Source organism: Terrapene carolina, unplaced genomic scaffold (genome assembly GCF_002925995.2).
Source record: "Terrapene carolina triunguis isolate 2854851 unplaced genomic scaffold, T_m_triunguis-2.0 Scaffold261, whole genome shotgun sequence".
Classification (NCBI taxonomy): Eukaryota; Metazoa; Chordata; order Testudines; family Emydidae; genus Terrapene; species Terrapene triunguis.
This window is the reverse complement of record NW_020664612.1, coordinates 1,207,640-1,232,712: the sequence shown is the minus strand read 5'-3', so window position 1 is coordinate 1,232,712 and position 25,073 is coordinate 1,207,640. Positions and strand designations below refer to the sequence as shown.

General features: G+C 43.7%; 1 protein-coding gene across 1 annotated transcript; it reads right to left on the bottom strand.

Moving 5' to 3' along the window:
• Nucleotides 1-244: 244 nt before the first annotated feature.
• Nucleotides 245-25,032, bottom strand: MRPL21 (mitochondrial ribosomal protein L21). The gene is made up of 7 exons (XM_024201382.1): nucleotides 24,960-25,032; nucleotides 20,291-20,351; nucleotides 13,070-13,155; nucleotides 9,304-9,467; nucleotides 7,017-7,069; nucleotides 1,682-1,785; nucleotides 245-389 (listed from the first exon to the last, which is right to left on the bottom strand). The coding sequence occupies exons 1-7, from the start codon at nucleotides 25,030-25,032 to the stop codon at nucleotides 325-327; spliced, it is 606 nt and encodes a 201-aa protein (XP_024057150.1). The 3' UTR covers nucleotides 245-324.
• Between the last annotated feature and the right edge of the window lie 41 nt (nucleotides 25,033-25,073).

Genomic DNA, 25,073 nt, shown 5'->3' with positions numbered 1-25,073 from the left:
TGAGCACTTGCTTTCATTTTTTCCATGATGCCTGTCTTCTGCTTGTGAGAGCGCTGGAGCTCAGGCAAAGACAGACTGGAGTGGAATTAAACATCTTGTCAATGATCCTTGGATCCTGAATTTCAGAAGGAATTGGTTACAAATAAACAACATTAAAGCTGAAATAATATTTCAACAAAAAATGTTTCATTGTTAAAAAAGTAAAAATAGGTTTCCATTATAGAAATAATAAAAAGCCCAAGACTTTCCAATGACAAGAGTTCTTTATTTCCATACTTCCTAAAGCAGTAAAAATAAACCTAGCCCTACTAGACCAACAATTGATCATGACAAGCAGGGAGCAATTTCTATGGTGTTTATCCGGAGGACCGTCTGTGGCTGCACGATAACTGAAAAAGAATGAAAAAAGAAAAATAAGATCATGCATTAAAGTCAATTAAAGTAAACACTAAGGCCCGGATTTGTAAAGGTATTTAGACACTGCTGTTCTCAGTGCTGCAATGCCTACCTGATTTATGAGCCTAAATATCATTTTCAAAAGAGATTTAGGCATTTAGATATCTAAATCCCCATAACAATCAAAAATGAGAATTCGGCACCTAAATCAGTTAGGCTTTGTGATGCTGAGCACAGCAATGCCTAAATACCTTTAAAAATCTGGACCTAAGGCCATGTCTACACTAGCAGGCTTTTGCTGACACAGTTATGTTGATGCGGGGTGGGATAAGGTGCGATCCATGACCCACACAGCGGTGCCGGCAAAAGTCCCACATGTAGACACAGTTATACCGAAACAACTGTGCTTTTATCAGCACAGCTTGTGTCACTTGAGAGAGCTGGAGTGTACTACACCAGCAAAAGTGCAGTTACACATAGGTATAACTATACTGGCAAAGCCTTCTGATGTAGACAGGGTCTGAGCAAAGGTACGAGCATGAATGGTGAGCTCCTGTGAGAGTGTGTCAGGTTTTACTTCTGCCCAATATTTCTACCTCACTGTTTTTTCCTGTTGATAATTCAGGAAGAAACTCTACAAGTGCCTCATTTACATGGTAATCAAGGCCTGGTTCAAGATGCTGTTTAGACTTGTTAATATCTGTGGATAAATATGCAAGATTAGAGGCTGTTGAACAAGAACAGCAACACTTCCTTGTGTTGAAAGCAGTATTTTAAACGGTCTTTTTGGCAAGGAGTGTCAGAAAGTGCAGGAAGGAAATAAGGTCACTTTGCTCAGAAGTCAGGACTTGTGTACCTTGCCCATGTTGCTGTGTTGTGAGCCATCAGGGCACTCCTCTGGGCACTGTGTCCCTGTGCTGTGAGACATGAGGGCATTGTGTATGGAGCCCATAGCCCTGTGCTGTGTGTCAACAGAGCATTCCTGTGGGAATTGCGTACCATGCCTGTGTCCGTACTCTGAGCTCCAAGGACACTGTGTAGTGGGACCATGTCCTTGTGCACTGAGCCAGGAGAGCATTGGGTACTGAGCCCATATCCCTGTGCCATCAGGGCACTCCTGTGGGCATTGTATACCATGCCCTTGTCCGTACTCTGAGCTGCAAAGACATTGTGTGCTATGCCTATGTCACTGGGCTCTGAGCCGCCAGGGCATTCTGTACCGATCCTGTGGCCCTGGGCCATGAAGGCAGTGGGAAGTGACGGTGCTATATTCTTTTCATCTTACTTTTCTTCCTTTGATAATTGTGTCTTTTCCAAAATCTCATGTTAATTCTTGGCCAAGATTCTGTTTTTTCGATAACTGTGGCTTCCACACGGACAAGATCTTTCCTTAAAAATAATTAAAAAAAAAGAAACAGAGCGTAACTAATGACGTTCTCCTCTAATCAATGGGCAGGCTCCCTGGAAGACTATCACAAAGTAATGCATCTTTCTGACAAAACACTGTCCTGTGGGAACTGCGAGGTCCCCAGCTGCTGAGTGGGTAAATCCATCTCAGCAGTGCCCACTCGCAGGCTTTGCACTAAAGAAACACAGGATTGACTATGCAAGTCTTATCAGGTAAGTGCCACACTACTCTGTAGGGCAGTACTTCTCTGCCTCACTGGGAGGGAGTTAGAAATGTCTGATGCTGGTAGAGTAACAGTGGAAGTCTGCAACGACACTCAGAGCTGGCAAGCCCAAATTCCCAGTGCTGTGAATGCCTGTAATGAAGCCTGATGCACATGGCGCTTTAAAAAAAATTTTGTATTTCCCCCTTGCCTTAAAGTATAGTAAACCTTCAATGCTGGGCTCAGACTAGTTGGCAACCCTTCTACAGAGCTCTTCCTTCGTCATGACCAAAGCTGTTCCCCCTTCTACAAAGCAGCAGAGACAGCAATCACTGGCATATTGATTTATAGACTGAAGGATAAATTATTCTAGCATGACTTACCGGAGTATTGAGTTGGTCCTGCTTTGAGCAGGAAGTTGGACTAGATGACCTCCTAAGGTCTCTTCCAACCCTAATCTTCTATGATTCTATTCCTAGAGAAGACAATGGACTGTTCACCTGATAAGAGGAGCAGGACTTGATCCTCTGTGTCCAATAATGCAGCTAATAGACCACCGCTCTCTGACTGGTTGTGTGAGCTTGCATGAGTCATTTCACCTCTCTTTCTCCTCCCACCCTTTGTCTGCCTTGTCTATTTACTGCTGGGATTTCAATCTCATTTAGAGGAGAAGTCCAGATATAAATTCAGGACTTCATGCTCTCCTAGATCCAGAATGGATCTCTCACAGACACCTGTGGGAGGCTTGCCAAGAGATTATTAAGGGAAAAATATGGCCTTAAATGTCTTGATTCTGTAACCTATTGCCACAGTCAGCATCACTCAGTGATAAAATCTTTCCCATCCTCCCTTCTCTGTGACAGATATTCAGTGCAGCATGGTTTCAAAAGCTCCCATCTCACATGAGCTGGCATGCAAGGCATTCTCTCTCGAAATGGCAGTGAGTCAGCGAGCAAACACAAATGGAATTCGGCACTCAGCGACAGCTCACATACACATCCTTGGACTCTGGAAGCTACTGAGAGGAGAACTATTGATCAAGACCACTGAGGCATCCCCTTTTGGAAGACTGCCCTGGAATCTTTAACTGCCATCTAAGCGGACAGAAAGTATGGCGATTTAAGGTCCACACCGAAGAATGAGCTACCTGCCTGAGCAACTGTCCTCTCTTTCATAACAAATCAGCCTCATTTTAGGGCAGGAAACCCAGGCCAGTGCTTTGGGAAGTTCTGGTTGTGATGAATGGTAGTGGTGGAAGATGCACTTTTTCACAACGCTTTGCACCAAAACAGCATTAAAAGCTCATTATTGTGCTGCCTTCACCGCCGGAGGACACTTAAAGAACATTTCCCTGACAAATGATTCTGTCTGCACGTAAGGAAAAAAACAACCCTCCAATAAGATAATGAAAGGGCCAAAGGCTTTGAAACATTTACCATCAGTATGAACATATACCCTTTGGAATACAATATTTATAAGAGATTGAATTCTTAGAGGAACACACACACACACACACACACAATATCAGCCTATCTGCGTATTCAGCAGCCAGCCACAGGGAACAAATACAGTTTAATATACATGGCTACTGGCCACAGCTGAATGAGCTACAGAGCAGAGTGTGACCCGGCGAAAGGATGTACTCCACAGCTAGCACAATGGTACCCCAATCACAGTTAGGGTCTCTAGGTGCACGTAACAGCAAGGCTAGAAAAGAAACCAGCAAAGGCAAAGAAAAGCAGGGTACAGGGGTATTTTATGAAAATGTCTTCCTATTAGGGAGCTATTCTGCCTGACCCTGTGCCCATTGAAGACAACAGGAAAGCTAGACTCCCGCTTGCCTCACTACTGCAGGATTAGCAAGTCCGTGCATGTAAGCAAGTCCAGTCACTAACACTAGCAGCTGTGCTGTGGAATCACATGGAAATAATCAACCCTCAGAAGGCAAGATCAGTGAGGACAGAGTGATTCAAACACTAAAATCTGTGGGCCGTTTTAAGCAAATAGTCGTCATGATTTTAAGTAGTGCAGTAATTGGCTACAAGCCACCAATAGAGTGGTGGTGGAGGGAAAGCTGGTCCAGAAATCAGCCTTTGGTTATTGCCGGGCCAGGTGTCCTACCGCTCATGGGCCTTACTTGTGTTCAGCCAGAGGTGTTACGCTAGGGAAATATCTATACAAACCTATGTAGAGAACTCCCTTCTCTAGGTGCTGGATACATACTGTCCTACAGGCATGTGTACTGAGCAACAGTCACACACATACAAGCAGACCTTCCAAAATGCTATTCTTGAGCACACCCAGGTGCCAAGAAGCAACTTCTGCCTGCAAGTCAAGTTTCAAAGCTATCTGACCCAAGCTGTGGGTCTAACTACAGTGTGAATTTTGCCCTGTGTTGAATCAGTCATTAGGGCTGAATGTCTGAGAGACTGAACTCTTCAGGGAAGGGACTCTCTCTCTCTCAATAGGCATCTGTATAGTGCGGAGCAAAATGAGGCCCAAATCTTGAATCAAAGCCTCTTGGCACTACAGCAATATAAATAATAAATAGTAATGGTTTATTAAACTTCTCAGCTGTTAGCATTATGCAATCACAGAGGTGAACTCCTGGTATCCCTGAATTGAATGATAAACTCCCACTGACTTCAGTGGGGCCAGAATTTCCAGATTAGGTTTTTCTAATAAGGAAGAGGAATTCATACAATAACTTCCTATATCCAAGTTGGAGTGAAAGCGATTGTTACTAAATAATGAATATAATCCATGCAGGGGATGTCCCATAAGTATCAAGATGCTTACTGATGACAATCTTTATATCATGCCCAGGAGTCTCTTTCCTGACAGGAGGCAGGTGAATGTCAACATGGCTTTTTTTGGGGAAAGAGGCAGTGTGGCATCGTGCCATCTGGCAACCAGGGGTCTGTAGCCTTGGCCAACCTGGGCAAGCAGACAAGAGGAATCCTTGTGTAAACGAGCTGGCTACTTTACTGGAAAGAAATCTGATCAACAGCATCTAGGGTCAGAGTAAGCTGAGCTCTTTGCCTAACACATGAACCACCAAGGACGCCATGTCCCCTTTACTTAGGGTTAAATTACCTTAGGGTGTTTTGCAATGGTTCGGAGCGTAAACACCTCACTGGACAATAGTGAAAATGCTGCTATGATTTCTGGGTCACAAGCATTTCCCGTTGCAGCTTTGGGGGTGTACACTACTGTACAAGTTATTAAGCTAAGGAAATGACAACTGCATACCACTTAATATTGCTTTTGCATAGAAATGCTGGACAATAAGTGGTTGCAAAGAACAAGGCAGACCACAGACTTGGCGCTTGGTATGGGCTACTGGGAGTGGGAGGAGAGAGACATTTTGTTTTGTTTGAAGATGTTAAAGGAGTGTCATGTTGGGAGGTATCTGATTTCTACAGAAAATTAAAACGACCATCTGTCTAAAAGAGAACAAGTTCCTACCCGCCTCCAAGTCTGATCAGGGAACGCAGCTGAAATGGACTGCACTACGCCGACACTGGCTCAGACATTCACTTATGTGTTGATTTTTAAGCCAATGGAAAACAAAAAGTCTTTGTATTAATCCAAGCTGTTATCTATCCTCCAAAACACTTGTGGCTTAGGGAGAGTAGGGAACTATGCACAAATATTACAGCCCACACCATCTCTAATAGGCAGTGCTCTGTTTTCCTTTGTCTCATATTATAGTGGTGGGCAGCTTGTACATATGTCAGAGTTTCCCCAGAGCCCTAAGAGAGAGGATGGGACACCACACCACATTTCTATTTCACACGCATTTACTCTCCTCCACTACCTTTAACGCAGTGTAACCTAACACTGAAATGAAACAGTTTGGGCTGCAGTCGGTTACACTGCCAAAGCCTCCCCACTTTTGAGGCACATATAGAGAACAAATGATGGCTCCTCCTCTTCCCTAAAATCTCCAGGGAAGCTCTGTATTTCAGTGTGTGCCCAAAGGCTAGTGCACAATTATAGCTTTGCCAGGGTACTGTCATGCTGGCAATTAATTAGCAGAGTTTAGGGCACTGCACAGAAAGATCTGCATTGCTAGAGGAACATTCCTTTAAGTCAGTGGTTCCCAAACTGGGGGTTCACGAAATGTTACAGGGGGTTCTCGGGAAAACATTCCCTAATGGCGGACAGAGCTGTCCCTAGGGACTCCGGACAGCACGGGGCCAGCAGCCTGGAGCCCCTGGACTTCCAAGAGCTAAGCAGATCAAAGCAAGCATGTCTATCATACTGAGGAGATTTAAACTTCAAGACTCCTTATAAGAAATGGAAAGGGAGGTGGATATTTTTTGCTGTTTTTAAAATTAAATAGGCAGGTAGTATTGTTTTTAAAATTATTATGAAGAACAAGTTTAAGCTTTGTTGTAACGTGCGTTGTTTGCCTGGACTGCTCAAGACCTGAATGCATATGTAGGCTTCTTTGAGTTGGCTTCTTAAATACCTTCATGCTGTTTCAAATCTGATACTCCTTGATGAAACATAGGAACCTTGTCTTATAACAGGCTTATTCAAAGTGATACAAGCTACGGAAGTGAGATCTTGGAAGAGTGTTGCCGTTTTCATAATGTAATAAAAATAATGTAATTATAAATAATAATTAATAATAGTGTGTAATAAGCATGTCATAAAAACAAATTTTATATTTCCAAGATCACTGCTTTTATAATTTATACTCAGGTAAAGGAGAAAATCCCTGAAATATTCATTTTTAGGAGGGGGTTCGCGAGACTTGACATTTTAGTGAAAGGGGTTCACAGGTTGTTAAAGTTTGGGAACCACTGCTTTAAGTGGTGCCAAAAACATGGCCTGTTTGAGGTGACTCACAACTTACTCAGAGGGTACGTCTTCACTAACTGCCGTATCGGCGGGTAGCAATCGATTTATCCGGGATTGATATATCGCGTCTCGTTAAGACATTTCACTCGGCAGTCAGCTGATTTGGAGATAGGTTATTATAAAGTGTGTCTTTCTTACCCCAGAAGTGGCTTTCCAATAAGCGTGAAGTCATCGGCACCAACCAGCAAAACCTGGAGAGATTAAATTATGCACTTGGGTCACTTGTCAGTGGTCGCAATGTAATTAGAAACAGTATTATCGAAACTTTACAAGTATCCTAGAGGCTTGGGTGTTGGAAAATTTGCATTTTTATGAGCTTCAAGCCTCAATCTGCTGCTGAAAGAGAGCGACCCGCCAAGAAACAGACCCATTCAATAAACACTCTCCCAGGCAAGGGCTAGATTTATTCTACCAGAGCGTGTTTTACGAACATTCTACACACTAATCAGAGCCTCTAACCCCTTTGATTCCATCTGCATTTGTAAAACAATGGAAGAAAAAGGCAGAGAAAAAATAAAGACCGTGAATTTCCAAGATCTTCATGCCAAGGCCTATGACCATAGCTGCTATGATCACTGGAGTTTTATAGCAGTTGCTATGCATTCCTTAGGGAAATAGCAACATTTTCATTCTTCTTCTCTCTGCACACTCAGATGGGTAATAAACAAATAGATATCCAGGGTAGACTCATGCCATGTACTAGTCCTTTGGTTCAGGGGAATTTAAATTGCCTGCTTAAGTAAGAGAACAGGCAGCACCTGCAGTCAAGATTTGGACAGACTGGGAAGTATTTAAAACACATAGGGTTTTTACAGCCTATTTCTTTTCCCCACTGACTGTACTGCAGCAGTTAAAAGCAATGCACATATAACTGGGGCTTTTGATTTTTGGTTCAGATAGACATTTGTTAGCAAAAACCTGACAGGATTATGGTCTGGATTTACTGGAAGATTAAACATAAATGCCTGACTTTCTTCACCCTGACCCAGATCTCTGCACTCTCAACAGACTGCTTCCTGCAATCGCCTATCTCACACAAGGAGTCAACAGGCAGCTGCCAGAAAAGGTGCCTAGATATTGGGCTTTAAAGCAACAAACTTGTAGAAAAGTGGTCTCTTCCATATCCTATTACACTGCAAATAAATGCTTGGCTATGATGAATAAAGATTAATCCAGTGTAGCCTCACTTCATGGTATTTCATCCAAGGTTTGGATTAATGAGTCTCTGTGGGGTCACTTAAATGTTAGAAGTGGATTATGTTGGAAATATCTAACCAGCAGCCCACAATTATCCCCTCCATGCCCTCCTCATCCACAGATACAATGAACATCATGGAAGCTTGGGAGAGGAATCAACTCTTATGTCACTTTCAGACGTACAGTCTCTTTTGGGCAGATTGCTGCGTCAGCTGATTAGTGTTGTCAATCCCAAGACAACAAACTTTTCTTGGGCAGCATGTCTGGGAATGACAACATCCAACAGAGAGATATTTACGACTTTGGACAGAATGGGTAAAGCAAACTGCCTGTCTTCCCACACAGGCAAGTTTGCTTGCCTGAAATCTACAGAGTAATTCAGTCTCTCTCTCTTTGGTGTAAATCATGCTAACGTTGTCAATATGAGGGTAATTAAAATCACAGCAACATGAAGGCCTTGCAAGTAGCTACAGTTAGAACTGGAGCTTCTGCAGATCGAAGGGGAATATTCAAGACTTCTCTGAAATTGATTTCTGAGTTCTCAGGGAACTTTTTCCCATTTATGATGCCACGTTGGGAAAGCTGGCCTCTATCCATGGCATTTCTGCTAATGAGCACAAAGAATAACAACACATCCTTGTGGTTAGCACAGAACTGGTGGGGCTGAGCAATATAAACATTTTCTATGGAAACACATCCATGATATTAAACCTTACAGAGGGCTACTGTGGCAGGGGAGAGCAAAGGGACACCAGTTTCCCATAATCTGTTGTTTGTTTATTTTTATAAACAGCCAGCTCCCTCTTCCAGCACTCAGCGCAATCTTAAATACCACAACATTCACTAACCCCGCTGAGTGAGTCAGTTTTATTGCCTCCCATATGGGTGAATGGAGTTTTCTTGACTTGTTGGTCAGGAAGGGGGACCCCTAGGGTTTTATGAAACAATGAAGCAGGCACAGTGAACAGTAAGTAGGTGGCTCAGATCATTTGGTCAGTGACCTCGTTTCAATAAATGAATAGAGGTCAACAGCTTTTCCCAAGGATGAAATAGATATACTTCCCCCCAATTGCATTAGCTGAGGCAGTCCGGAGAAAGAACCAAAGCCACAGTGGGCTGCGTGGGTGGGGAATAAAGTCTCACGTCCGTCACAAACAATAGCTGACATAAGGCGGGCTGGGAGTTCTCGAGTTAATGTACATAATCCTGAACATCGGGAGCGTTTTACCTTCTCCAGTCGGATTCGGTCTCCACATTCAGCTGGCAGCACGTTTTCCATTAAAATCAAATCTTCGCTGGTTACCTTCCACTGCTTACTGGCAAAGTGAACCACAGCAAAGAGCCTTCCGTACTGCCCAGTGGCAATCATCTCATTCACCTTTTGCACGACCTCTGTTAACAAATGGTGAGTTAATAAGTAAATCAGGGATAGGCCACAGTGAGAAAAACCAGCAGAAAAGGCTAGCTGTTCAACACCAACACATTTTGTCCCTGCCACCCTCCCACAGACGCCATTATCTCAGTAGTAGTCCTACTTAGGGTTGCAGAGATTGGCTGAACAGTGATGATGTTTCATAAGCATGCACCGTATCTCCCTTCTTGAAAGACTGAAGTCTCGTCCACCCTTGGATTTTAGCTGCTGGACTGGCTGAACCCATACAACCCCCTAATGTAGACCTGGTTTACACTGGTGCAGCTTATATCGGATTGCTGAAGTCTGAAACATTTGTTTAGACACCACTGGAATGCCCTATCCCGCAGATCCAAGGTGTTCCATCAGAGTGCCCCACTCTGCCTTCGGTGCATCCTGCAGTGTACAGGAGCCATCCCTTAAATCCTGAAAACCTTACAAAATTCACAGGGGCTGAAGGAGGGCTCCAGTGTACTTTGTAAGGTACACAGGGCTCTGCAAATTGTGCAGGAATTGGGGCTCCACTATACTTGCAAAGCCCAACCTTGAGATCTTGTGTATTTCACAAAACAAGCAGGGACCCCTCCTCAGCCCCTTACTGTATGCTTCCCAGAGAAGTTATCCATGCGCATTGCAGCCTTCCTTAGCTATGCAAAATGTTCCACACAAGCAAAGCACACCATTTTTTAAAGTCATAACTCAGTCAACTCAAATTCTGCCTTTATGGGAACACTCAAAGGCACTTCCTAATGAGGGTTATTTCCCTGTCAAATTTCAACTTTCTACCCTCAGGCCTTTCAGCTCTCAAGCTGTTCAGAAAATGAGTATATTTTATAATAAGGAAAAGTATATTCTCCCCCTCCTTGTGCTCAAAAATAACGGACACAATTTTACTCAGAATTTAAACAAAAATCCCATTTCAGAAAGAAATGAAGAATGGAATGTTTTACCCCAAAAGACACACACACACATACACACACAAAAAGTTATGAGCAACTGAAAACAGGGAGCTAGATGGAAACTATTATGCAACCTTAATCACAGAACTCAGTGCCATTCCCACTACAATTAAGCAAGGAGCTTATGTTATGGCCAGAACATATTGCACATAGGAACAAACCAACTGTCCATGTGGTCTAGTATCCTTTGATTCACAGTTATTAATACTGGATGCTTCAGAGATGGAAGTGTGATCCCCATCTCCTTTTCATTATGACCTCAACTGCACTTTGTGATATTGTTGGGGAAAAAAATTTCGTGCCTCAAGATCGTGAACAGCTTATTCTATTGTGGTCAAAATTTTCAAACCTATGTGCCTTAAGTTAGGCTCCTAAATCTCTACTTAGGCTCCTAAATAAAAGTAGGCTGATTTACAGTAATGCACCGTGTGACACTACACCCCATATTCATCATAGTAATATTATTATGATATGATTATGGCATAATTATGCTGCATTTTGTACAAGATGGGTCATGTAAGGTGTCATAGGAAAAGTTATGATTTGCCAAATATGATTATCCTATTTGTGTGCATGTATCATTTCTGTATCTGAAGTTATAAATATTGACTATGTATCTGTATTTCAAATTTGGTTACACCTGAGTGACACCCACTAGGCAAAATGCTTCCAGCCTAGACAGCTGGTTGTGAAGGGCTTATTCAGGGTAATGGGCCGTTAGGAAAAACAATAGGCCTTAGGAGAAGCTCATCCCCCACCCAGTGAGCTTTCCTGAGAACGCTCCAGACAGCCTGTAAGTAATGACTGCAAGGGCATGTGACTAGACCCCATGACTCTGGACTCCATTTTGGGTACCTGTATTTTTCCACAAACTGGTCTGGGAACCAAGTTTGAAACAATGGGTTCCTGCCATATGGAAGGCTATATAAGGCAGGAAGTGACATCATCTATTGTCACACAATAGATCCCCCACAACTCAACACCTGAGAGAAGCTCCGAAAGAAAACGACTTGGAATGGTGGTGGGGTGCCCAAGCTACAAAGCAAGGGTAGCTTGTGCCTTGAGAAGCTGCAAGCTTGCTTGTATCATCAGTCAGGGTGAGAAATTGCTGATTCATATCCAATCTTTCTAGTATCTTAGGCTTGGTTTGCAGTTTTGTTTATTTACTAGGTAATCTGCTTTGATCTGTTTGCTATCACTTAAAATCTATCTTTTTGTAGTTAATAAACTTGTTCTATGTTTTAATCTAAACCAGTGTGCCTTTGACCGAAGTGTCTGGGGAAAATCCCAGCTTGGTTACCACAAGTGTGCATATTCCTCTCCACACTGAGGGAGAGGTGAACTGAGTAATAAGTTCATACTGGCCGGGGTTTTGACCAGGGCAGGACGGTACAGCTCTGGGGTCTTAGGCTGGGGAGGTGGGGGTTATTTTGGCTGCAGCCTCCCTATTGTTGGTTCATGCAGTGGCTGGCCAAAGCCATGCAACTGCAGCTGGGTGTGTCCCTGCCTGTGAGAATGCTGGTGGGAGAGTAGGACTCGGAGCTGTCTAAAGCTTGTCACAGCACCAAGGTGCGAGAGGGAGCCCAGGCTGGCGAGTCAGAGGGCTCAGTGATACCCCAGTGTCAGGTGGTACCCTGTCACACACAGTACTAGCATCCCCCATTGAAGTCAGTGGGATTTGTACATGCTACTTATATTCAGAAGCCTAACTTCAGACCTTTATATTTGAAAATTTTGGACTATCATTTTATCTGAGCTGAAACGACTGCAGTTTCATGATTGGATCCTTAAAAAAGGAAATTCACATCAACCAATGCTGCCATTTTATCGTTAATAGTCATCTGCATTTTTGCAGTACAGGGAGTGATCTTACATAAAATATCTGACCCTTTCCAGGAAGAATAGAGGGAAAGATTGGCAGGTAGAACTCAAATGCTCTTATGGATGTGAGTTGAAGTCAGAGCTGTAATATTCTGAGCTTGCTCTGGATGGGCAAGCCAGTTGCTTTGGAAAGAGGCCTCCTGGACACGTTGTATGGAATGACACAAAACCATGAATATCTATGAGGTGGTGAAGCCTGGAAATTACAATGGCTCAAAGGCAGAGCCCTGTGCAAATCAGACCCAACGGAAGATTTGATACATTTTACCAAACAGTTCAATACTTATTTTCCCCAGTGTTGATATTAAAAATTTATGATTCACTGTGTCAACAAACAGTACCTGCGGGACAAACACTTTTCTTCATTACATTAATTTGTCACCTGAGCAATAGTGAGTGGTGCAGTGAGCAGAATGAAAACAATCCAGAAAAGGAGGTCTGGAGCTGAAGGCTCTTTTTCAAGTTGCCGATTATCCATGCAGTTATTTATTGATATTTTATCCCTCATTGCAGAGTGAACATACATTAAATGCAGCATCCCGTTAAGTTAACTGGCCCTAGTAGACAGCGCAACAGCTCCCTTCTCTAAAATATGCTGGGTGGAATGAGACAAAAACATGAAGAAGACTGAGAAGAACAAAAACCCACTCAAAAGATCAAGGATGTGCTGCCTTACAATCTTTCAGACTGCCAATAATAGTATGGAAGTAGTGATGCCGGGCGCTGCAGCTGGAGACCTTTACCTGCATGGTACTTTGCCTCTTCTATTGGATCTGGCAGTTTGACTTCGGGCCACGGGGGAGAGGACAATGATGTTTTGGCAATAATTCTGTCAAAAATAAGGTGAGAATCAGCTATTACAAATATTTATTACCATGAGACCCAAAACATTAACAAAGATGAGAGTCAATAGCACATGCACATAAAGTTCCTACAGTGAAAAGCAGGGCTGCTCTGCCATTTGCGGAGCGGAGGCAAAACCTCAGGAGTTACGGTTCTCTTCCTGACACAGCTCACTCATCAGCATTCAGGGCCTGATCCCCACTGAAGTCAATCAGAAACTTTCCAGTCAATGGGCTTTGGATCAGCCCCTGAGTGAGTTAAAGAAGTTTTGGTTACTGATTCTCCTCACTCCAGTGTTATGTATGGTGGTCAGGGGAAGTCTAACTAGATGAAGCAAGAAAAACAGCCTCTTCCCATAAGAGTCAGGATAAAGCTTGCTACAGTAAGAGGGCTTTTGATGGAGCAAAATTCCCATTCCTATCTCCCCATACTTTGTTCAACTCCCATCACAGCAACTGAGCAGCTGCCTCAAGAACGACCATATTAAAAGCAGGCCCAGTAATGAAATACATTGATGCATTCTGACGATTAGGGCACGAGTAGGCACTTCTCAAAGGTGTTGAAATTGCAGTCCGTTTGAAAAGGTTGTTTAACCACACGCTGAAAAAGCTTTGTCTTGCTTCAGAGCTAGTCTTGCAAATTAAGAAAAGGCACCGTACTCAAACAGAAACAGCTGCTACCCCCAATGCTCAATGCAACTCAGCTACACAACAAAGTTCAGAGGACCCCAGAGAGCTTTGCTAGAAAGAAGATGAATGGCTCATTTGTCGTCGTCCCCCCTCTCCCCCCCGCACCCCCTGTATAAACAGTACAAGTTGAGGACAAGTTTTTTCTTCAATTTTATAATGCAACAAACCAAAATATGCAAAAATGACCTTTAAGAAGAAGCAGTTTGAAGTTGAGCTGGAGATTCGCGTAATAGTTTAAAATCTCCTTCGGCCTTTGCTACACCAGGCTTTAACTTAGCACTGTTGTTGACACCATTGCAGCTACAGCTGGGAATGCTGGTGCACATAAAGCGTCAGGGGCCACCAGCGGCTTTTACTACCATGTTGTGTAGATGACATGAGACATGATCCCGCCCCACTGCCATTGACTTCAGTGGGAGCAGGAGCAGGCCTAGATTGCTTAAAATGCTGGTGGCTGCCTGAAGCCTTGTCTACTCTCCCCGTTGCTGCAGTGGTGTTAACAATGGCGGGGAGTATATCAGAAAACAACCCAGCACAGACGCAGCCTTAGAGGGAAAAGAAGGTCTAAGATAATGTCCCAAATCAGCCTCAGGGGATTGGAGATTAATCACTCATGCACATTACTTGTCCCTCTCTAGGAGGACTATTTTTAAAAGCTCTTCTCTGCTAAATTGGTAATCTAGTGAGGGCCTTGAGAACCACAGCTGGGCTCTCTATACAGTTGCTTTTTTTAAGCTTCCAGCTGCACATCTTGAATGAAGATACTGATAGCTGCTAACATCCCTCTTGGAAATTTCTGCTTTAATACAACATAGGGTATGAATAATGGTAAATTTTCAGACTGGAGAGGGGTAACTAGTGATGTTCCCCAAGGGTCAGTCCTAGGACCAATCCTATTCAACTTATTCATAAATGATCTGGAGAAAGGGGTAAAAAGTGAGGTGGCAAAGTTTGCAGATGCTACTAAATTGCTCAAGATAGTTAAGACCAAAGCAGACTGTGAAGAACTTCAAAAAGATCTCACAAAACTAAGTGATTGAGCAACAAAATGGCAAATGAAATTTAATGTGGATAAATGTAAAGTAATGCACATTGGGAAAAATAACCTCAACTATACATACAACATGATGGGGGCTAATTTAGCTACAACTAATCAGGAAAAAGATCTTGGAGTCATCGTGGATAGTTCTCTGAAGACATCCACGCAGTGTGCAGTGGCAGTCAAAAAAGCAAACAGAATGTTAGGAATCATTAAAAAGGGGATAGAGAATAAGACGGAGAATATCTTATTGCCCTTATATAAATCCATGGTACACTCACAGCTTGAATACTGCATACAGATGTGGTCTCCTCATCTCAAAAAAGATATACTGGCATTAGAAAAGGTTCAGAGAAGGGCAACTAAAATGATTAGGGGTTTGGAACGGGTCCCATATGAGGAGAGATTAAAGAGGCTGGGACTTTTCAGCTTGGAAAAGAGGAGACTAAGGGGGGATATGATAGAGGTATATAAAATCATGAGTGGTGTGGAGAAAGTGAATAAGGAAAAGTTATTTACTTGTTCCCATAATATAAGAACTAGGGGCCACCAAATGAAATTAATGGGCAGCAGGTTTAAAACAAATACAAGGAAGTTCTTCTTCACACAGCGCACAGTCAACTTGTGGAACTCCTTGCCTGAGGAGGTTGTGAAGGCTAGGACTATAACAGGGTTTAAAAGAGAATTGGATAAATTCATGGAGGTTAAGTCCATTAATCGCTATTAGCCAGGGTGGGTAAGGAATGGTGTCCCTAGCCTCTGTTTGTCAGAGGGTGGTGATGGACGGCAAGAGAGAGATCACTTGATCATTACCTGTTAGGTTCACTCCCTCTGGGGCACCTGGCATTGGCCACTGTCGGTAGACAGGATACTGGGCTGGATGGACCTTTGGCCTGAGCCTGTACGGCCGTTCTTATGTTCTTAACATTTGAGCTGAGAGACTTTATTTAATCCAAAAGCCCCTCTGTGAACATAAGAATAGCCTTACTGGGTCATAGCAATGGTCCATCTAGCCCGGTATTCTGTCTTCCGACAATGGCCAATGCCACATGTTCCAGAGAGAATGAACAGAACGGGCAATCACTGAGTGATCCATCCTGTCGTCCATTCCCAACTTCTGGCAATCAGAATCTAGGGACACCCACAGTATTGGGTTGCATCTCTGACCATCTTGGCTAATAGGATGGACCTATTCTCCATGAACTGATCTAATTCTTTTTTGAACCCTGTTACAGTTCTGGGCTTCACAACATCTCCTGACAACGAGTTCCACAGGCTGACTGTGCGTTGTGTGAAGAAATACTTCCTTTTGTTTGTTTTAAACCTGCTGCCTAATAATTACATTGGGTGACCCCTGGTTCTTGAGTTCTATGAAGGAGTAAATAACACTTCCTTATTTACTTTCTCCACACCATTCATGATTTTATAGACCCCTTGCATATCCAAGCTGAAAAGTCCTAGTCTTTTTAATCTCTCCTCATGTGGAAGCAGTTCCATATCCTTAATCATTTTTGTTGACTTTCTCTGTACCTTTTCCAATTCTAATGTATCTTTTTTGATATAGGGTGACCAGAACTGCACACAGTATTCAAGGTGTGGGTGTACCATGGATTTATATAGTGGCATTATGATATTTTCTGCCTTATTATCTATCCCTTTCCTAATGGGTCCTAATGTTGTTAGCTTTTTTGATTGCTGCTGCACATTAAGTGGATGTTTTCAGAGAACTATTCACAATGACTCCAAGATCTTTCTTGAGTGTTAACAGCTAATTTATACCCCATCATTTTGTATGTATGTTTGGGATTATGTTTTCCAATGTGCATTACTTTGCATTTATCAACATTGAATTTCATCTGCCATTTTGTTGCCCAGTCACCCAGTTTCTGCAGCATGCTGCCTTCGTCTCTGGGTACCACCCCCAAAGCTCCCATTGGCCGTGGTTCCTCATTCCCAGTCAATGGCAGCTGTAGGGGGCGGTGTCTGCAGGCGAGGGCAGCGCATGGATCCCTCTGCCCTCCCCCCAGGGGCCACAGGGACGTGGTGCCGGCCGCCTCTGGGAGCAACGCGGGGCCAGGGCAGACAGGAAGCCTGCCTTAGTCCCATTGCGCCACGGGGCTGGTAATCCCGTGGGCTGGAATGAAAGCCCTGACGGGCCGGATCCAGCCCACGGGCCGTAGTTTGCCCTCCCCTGTGCTAGACATTCTTTCCTGAGGAATCTCCTTGAGAATCCGGCTAACAGGAAGAACAGAGCATTATACTAGGATGACACTGGGTACCATTGATTGACTTTCCCTAAGGGCACTCAGCACTGACATCCACAATTCAAAGGAACTGTCATCAGAGCTCAAACTGCCCAAGCACTTGGCTGCCAATTTCTGTGCTGAATAGGCCTTCCCAGGAGGCTGATTTACTTTCTACTCTTAGGTGTTGCTACCTTACCTACTGGCAATGTCAAAATTGCTAACACAATGACAGCTCTAATTAAGTGAGTATCCTGGGGATGCAATGAGTGGCAGCAAATCCTCTGCTGCTGCCACAACACTGATGAATGGAAGCTAGCAGGGATATTTAAGCCAGCATCCATCAGTGTTTTCCTGTCAGCAATCTGAGTGGATTCTCTCTGCTTCACTCAAGACTGTCACTGTGGAGGATTCTTTGCCCCAACATTGAAAAGAATCCCTTGTTACCTGAAAAGCCCTGTTCAACTAATAGTATGTCAGCTACATTGGCTGGTTTGCTTGGCCAAAGAAGGGATGACAGACAAGGAACTAGGACATCACTATTGAAAATACTTATTTGCTATAAACTTCAGAGATGAGCAGCAATTAAAACTCTGCTCAAATATTTCAACGGTTTTAATTAGAAGATGAAAAGGTACATAGAAAATGCCTATATGCAATAAAATGGAAGTCAGACTAAATTATCACAATGATCCTTTCTGGCTTTATAATCTAAGAAGTGTGATTTTAGGTGGAAAAATTATCTCAGTAACCTTTGCTGGAGTTAGGAACCTCTTATGATCTCTCATACAAGTTGTGACATATTGGAAGGGTTGTGGCAACAGCTAACACCTCTGCTTCATGACTTTCTATGAAAGCTTTTCATTTGTTCCATAGAACAATGGAGGGAAAAACATGATTATTCTAAAGGGCAATACTTTGCTCACATACAATGCTTTTCACCCAGAGATCTCAAAGCACTTTACCAAAGAAGGTAAGCACTGATATATACCCACTTTGCAGAAGGGGAAACTGGTATAGAGAGATTATGTGAACTACACAAAATCATACTGAGTCAGTGGCAGTGGGAACAGAACCTAAGTCCTACTCCTCACAGCAGCTTTGTGTTTTGCTACGCAAGCCCCATCGTGGAGCAGAAAGCTTACCTTCTCCTGCAAATACTCTAACACTAAGTAATAGTTGCCATCAAGAACGACTCTGCATATTCCAGTGTCTAAGGGTATCCTAACAGTTGCAGGATGCTTTAATTCAAAGAGACACACAGTTAAAATGCCCCTTATCTATTAAAATATTTATTCCTTATTAAGTAAGAACCAATGACACTGCAAAGACATTTGCGGAATATAGTCTTTGATTCAGTATCATCTTCTCTTTTGAACAGTTAATGTGTCTCCGATGGGATGGCCAGAAAGGCATTGTATGACTACCATAAAATTGTCCCTGACATAAAAAGGGAGCAAAGAATTTCCTGAGAGCTCTGGTCAGTACTTCCCTGCAGTAGTTTCAATAGTTAGCAAATGATGTAAAAATTACAACAAGCATTTTCAAATTCAAGGGAAATGCTATACACTAGTAAATCAGGGTAAAATGAATAGTATGGGAGTTATGTTCAATCTACTTGGCAATGTCCATTAGTGCTCTTTAAAGTGCCTACATGTAACAGAAACAGCAACCAAACGTTATCAAAAAATTCTCAAGAACCGTGCCTTTTTGGGCTGGCTCCATGGCCTAATGGCAGTGCCATATTCTGTGATGCAAGGACAGAGTAAAAACCCCCTCTCTCAAGCACTCAAGACAAAGGGAAGGGAGTGCCTCATCTTGCTCTTTAGAACTGCAGAAATCAGAGACAGAAAATAATGACTAGGTCATATATTCCAGGACCCAGCACAGAGTAATGTTCTATTTCTTTAGTGACCCCTTCTGGCTAAAGCAAGGAGTAGCACTGACTGAAGCTGTACCCTGACTTGCTCAGACAGTTACAGGTACAGTAACTCCTCGCTTAACGTTGTAGTTATGTTGTAGTTATGTTCCTGAAAAATGCTACTTTAAGTGAAACGATGTTAAGCGAATCCAATTTTCCCATAAGAATTAATGTAAATGGGGGGGTTAGAATCCAGAGAAATTTTTTCCGCCAGACAAAAGACTATTTATATATATATATATATATATAAACACACACACACACACACACACACACAGAGTATAAGTTTTAAACGAACAATTTAATACTGTACACAGCAATGATATTTGTATAGTTTGGTTGAGGTGGTGAAGTCAGAGGGTGGGATATTTCCCAGGGAATGCCTTACTGCTAAATGATGAACTAGCACTCGGCTGAGCCCTCAAGGGTTAACACATTGTTGTTAATGTAGCCTCACACGCTACAAGGTAGCATGAATGTAGGGAGGGGAGACAGGATAGCAGAGAGACACACACACACACACACCCTGTGTGAGAGAGAGAGACGCACATTGCCCCTTTAAGGAGGCTGACCCCACTCTAAGTACATTGCCTTTTTAAGTAGATTAGCAAGTTGAGACAGGAGCTGCTGCCAGCAAGCTCCCTCGGTCCTGAACCCTGTAGTGTCCCCCCCTGTGGAGATAAGGTACAGGAGATGGGGGTACAGGAACAGGGGGGCTGGAGGGGGACACCCCGACTTTAACACCCCTCTTCCCCACTCCTGCACAGCAAGCAGGAGGCTCCCGGGAGCAGCTCCAAGGCAGAGGGCAGGAGCAGCACATGGCACTGTGGGAAGGGACAGCTGAACTGCCGGCAATTGGTAGCCTGCTGGGCGGCTGCTGCACAGGGAACTTAGGGGAGCAGGGAGCTGATAGGAGGGCTGCCGGTCCACCCTGGTTCCAAGCCCCCACGACCTAGCTCCAACAGGCTGCTCTTTCTGCAAGCAGTGGACAAAGCAGGCGGCTGCCAAACAACGTTCTACGGGAGTATTGCACAACTTTAAACAAGCATGTTCCCTAATTGATGAGCAATGTAACAACGAAACAACGTTAACCTGGAGGACTTCAAGTGAGGAGTTACTGTAGCTCTAGCTATACTGGGTCACTGAAAGGGAGGGGGAGACAATAATGGGGAGGAGGGGAAGGGAGGGTCAGTATTTCAGAGGGAAGCAGAGCAACATGTTGACATTACCCTTGCTGTAGTGAAGTGCTTTGAGATCTCTCGCTTCGAACTGTAGACCACAACAGAGACGCTAATAAGAAGAGAGGAGAGAGAATTAAAAATAAGCAGTAACATTTATCAGTCCCTGGTAATTTAATGATTAAGTATGAGCCATGTCAATTTCAGCACTGCTGGGAAAAGCACCACAATGCAGGAGACAGAAACAAGACACAGTACATCATAAATCAAGAACTCCTCCCTACTGCACAATATCCCAAGGGAGCAGAACACAGACAGGATCACACTTAAACAGCATACACGGAATACGTACAGTAAGTGAGAGTGTCAGCTATAAGATTCCAAACGTGGATTGCAACAATTTAATATTGTTGTATTTGTGCATAACATCTGTTTTGTCACCAAGACAGGGGAATGTTCCAGGGGTGTATACACAGTTGTGTTGCATCCTTCCAGTGCTGAACTATTACTTTAATGGATACGGTTAGGTGTATCCTTCCCTGCCTAGAAGACTCTCACCCGTCTAAGGCTGTGACAAGTTATATAATATTTGTAGGACAAAACAAGGTGGCTCTTTGCAGCTTTCATTAAGCCTCACCCAGCTTCCCCACACCTGCATTTCCATGCATGCAAAGGAGAAGAGAGAGAGAGAACTGCAGATAACTCCAGTAACTCCCTGGCTATTCATTCTCCAAGCAGTCACTTCAGTGCCAAGTGAAACATAGGGAACCAGTGTAAGTGTAGAGGGCTTAAAGAAACCTTTCTAGAGTGAAAACAATGAGGAGTCCTTGTGGCGCCTTAGAGACTAACAAATTTATTTGGGCATAAGCTTTCGTGGGCTATAACCCACTTCATCAGATGCATGGAGTGAAAATACAGTAGGCAGGTATAAATATACAGCACATGAAAAGATGGGACTTGCCTTACCAAGTTGGGGGTCAGTGCTAACGAGGCCAATTCAATCAAAGTGGATGTGGCCCATTCCCAACAGTTGACAAGAAGGGGTGAATATCTGATGAAGTGGGTTATAGCCCATGAAAGCTTATGCCCAAATAAATTTGTTAGTCTCTAAGATGCCACAAGGACTCCTCGTTGTTTTTGCTGATACAGACTAACACGGCTACCCCTCTGAAACCTTTCTAGAGTGGGGGGACCTTGGTTTTTACATGCATACGGCTTGGCTTTCCCTGACTCCAAGTACCGTCTCTCTTCTCTCAGACAAGCGGGCTGTAGAACAGCATCAATTGAGGAGATTAAAAAACAACAGAAAATTTGAACACGAAGATTGTTTTAAATGGCTAAATCAGGGCTCTCTATTTACATCTAACTCTCTAGACAATGAGCAACTGAAATGGCAAAGGAAGAGTGGAATGGAGGATTATCATTAATGTGATCAAATATCCAGAGAGATTAATGAAAATCCCCTAACGGAAGGGTTGCTTTCTGATGGGCAATTATCATTTTAATTGCCTTTTTGCAGTCACAGCATTGGAGAGATTTTCTTTGGAAAGGAACTAGACCTGCACAATTGCTAATTAACAGGGAGGGCCTAGCCCTGGAAAACTGGGCTAGCAAAGAAGAAAGACAGCAATTGAACTTTATTAGGAGAAAAAGAAGCTGTCTCTGAAATTGTTTGCTTAACTAAAAGAAAGTGTTTGCACAGCTGACCCTACAGAGTGCAATAAATACAAATGTCTGGAAAGGGCCCTTTACAACCAAATAAACATAACGATTCTAGACTGTGAGCTCTGCTTTTGATTATTATTATTATAACCAACTGGTAGCACAAACCAAATGTAGGTCTGGATTTAAAGTTTGTGAGGTGTCCAGCTTATTCAGATAATCGCACTTAGCTCTTTATATAGTGTTTTTCATTAGTAGATCTCAAAGTGCTTTCACAAGCACCCTGGTACTGGCCACACCTACAAGTTCAGTCATTCACATTATGAATGCTCTGGTGTGTAGCTCAACCTCTCCCATTTGATGGGATTGCTACCAGACTGCTGTCCCTGAACTTTGCTTAAGGGCTCCATATTGTATGACAAACTCTAGCTAGTAGAAATAATGAGGAGTCCTTGTGGCACCTTGGAGACTAACAAACGTATTTGGGCATAAGCTTTCGTGGGCTAAAACCCACTTCATCAGATGCATGGAGTGAAAAATACACTCCATGCATCTGATGAAGTGGGGTTTAGCCCACGAAAGTTTATGCCCAAATAAATTTGTTAGTCTCTAAGGTGCCACAAGGACTCCTCATTGTTTATGCTGATACAGACTAACATGGCTACCCCTCTGAAATCTAGCTAGTAGGTCTCTCAAAAATGTGAAGTGCCACCTCCTGTTGGCTGCTGTGAGGATGGTCACTGCTACTTTACTCCTTATCAGCCTCTCTTTATGTCTTGTTCCCCTACAAAAATCTCTGGTGCTTGCCTCTGCTGCACTTCATAGTTTTTCGGAGCAGCAGCAGCATGAAACGGACATAATTCTTGACAATTTCACTGAGGCCTACAGGGTTCTGAATAGCAAATAAAAAACCCAACCAGAATATTTGTTAAGTTTACTCTGCTGCTGTTAGCCAAGGCTAAGAATCAAAGGGCATTCAAGCTGTCTGCCTGCAGACTCAAGAAGATAATGGCACTGGCCTATATTTAGAAGGTAATTAGGGCTGGACACTTTTTATTTTAGATGAAATCATAAGTTTTTTATAAATTGATGGTATAGTTCTCCTCTTTCACCCACCCAAGCTTGCTCAAGCCGTGAGTACTAGAGTGATTCTGGCAGATATGTTGTGCCTGTCATGCACAATTGCCTATGGCAGGACCCAACTGCTATGTGGTCCACCTACGAGTGACATGTGCGGGCAATATGCGACTGCCTTAGGCAGCACATTTAAGAATCAGGAAATGGTGCCGATATCTAGCTAGTCTGCAGATTTCACCAGGGTATGACAAATAATATATGCATCTGTTCAGCTGATTATCCACTGTGACCCTCAAGTGCTTTTCAGAGTCATGGCTTCCCAGGACAGAGTTCCCCATCATTCTTTGTTCCTAGATGGATGACTTTACATATGGCTGTATTAAAATGCACATTGTTTGAGCCCAGTTTACCAAGTGAATCGGATTGCTCTGAATTAGTGACCCATATCTTCATTATTAACCACCTCCCCAATCTCTTGTGTCATCTGCAAATTTTATCAGTGATAATCTTATGGTGTTGTTTTCCCCAGGTCACTGGTAAAAATGTTAAATAGTGTAGGGATAAGAACTCATCCCTCCACGACCCCACAAGAAACACACCCACCTGATGATTTCCTGTTTACAATTACATGTAAATTAGCCAGTTTTTAATCCATTTAACATATACTATGTTGATTTTGTATCATTCTAGTTTCTTAATGTCATGTGGTACAAAGTCAAATACCTTATAGAAGTCTATTACATCAACATCATTTCCTTTATAAAACTGTAGCTATCAAGTTTTTGTACTGGTGCAATTATTTCAGTTAGGGATTTTTTTAAAATTAAAGTCATACAAGTACACTCCCTAGTGTGGACACAATTAAACTAGCATAAAGGGATCTTACACTGATATAGCTTATTCCCCTTCCTGTATGGGAATAGCTATGCTGCTATAAAGCACCATTATAGGGATACAACTGCATTCACCCTAAGAGAGTTTTAACTATACTGGAATGGTTAACATCTTACAACTTTCCAATGTAGACAAGTCCTAACATGTTTGAAGCCCTGCCAGCTGTCATACAGTTAAAGGCCAGAAGGGACCACCAGACAGTTTGTACATCACAGGCCACCAACACCACCCAATACTCACACACCAAACCCAACTGATTAGACCAAAGTATTACAGCCCACAGGAGACTAAACTATTATGTGCCACAGGCAAAGAACAGGAGGACCAAGGTGCACCATTCCCTGAGGCCCCCGCAATGGCAGGGAAATGATTAAGTGAGATACACCCTGATAATCCTGGTAAGTTAACTGCACCCACACACTGCAAAGGAAGGCAAAAAAAAAAAAAAACAACAGCAACGGTCACTGCCAATCTGACCCTTCACTGATGCCAAGGCCAGAAGGGACCATTGTGACCATCTAGTCTGATCTCTGTCCTGTGTGACACAGGCCCTAGAACTTCCCCAAAATAACTGGTGTGTGTGTGTGAGAGAGAGAGAGATTCCACCCCAGCCCCACACAGGGCAATCCGCTAGCCCCTGAGCATTAGCGCCAGAGCCAGCCAGCGAGAGTGCCCGTCCTGACACTGCTAACCCGCGCACTCAGACTGCGAGCTCCTTGGGGCAGGGACTAGGGTGACCAGACAGCAAGTGTGAAAAATCAGGACAGAGGTGGGGGGTAATAGGAGCATATATAAGAAAAAGTCCCAAATATCGGGACTGTCCTTATAAAAACGGGACATCTGGTCACCCTGCCAGGGACGGACTTTTCCTCCTGGGTTTGCAGCGCGCCCAGCACCGGGGCTCCGGTGGCAGTAACATTCATACCGGGTTTGCCCATCAGGGCAGGGCCCTGGCGTGCAGAGGGGCCCGGCGCTGGGTGCAGCTGACCCCGTGGTGACCCCCCCGGAACCGCAGCGCGGGTGGGGAGCAAAACCCCAGAGCGCGGCCCCCTTCCAGCGACCGCGGGTCCCCTCCGTCGGGTCTCACCTGCCGCGGGGCCCGCCCGCTGCCGCCCCGGCCCCAGCCCCAGGAGCCGCCCGCAGACCGCTGCCGCCGCCATCATCCCGCCCGCCGGAGCCGGAAGCCCGGGGAGCCGGAGTG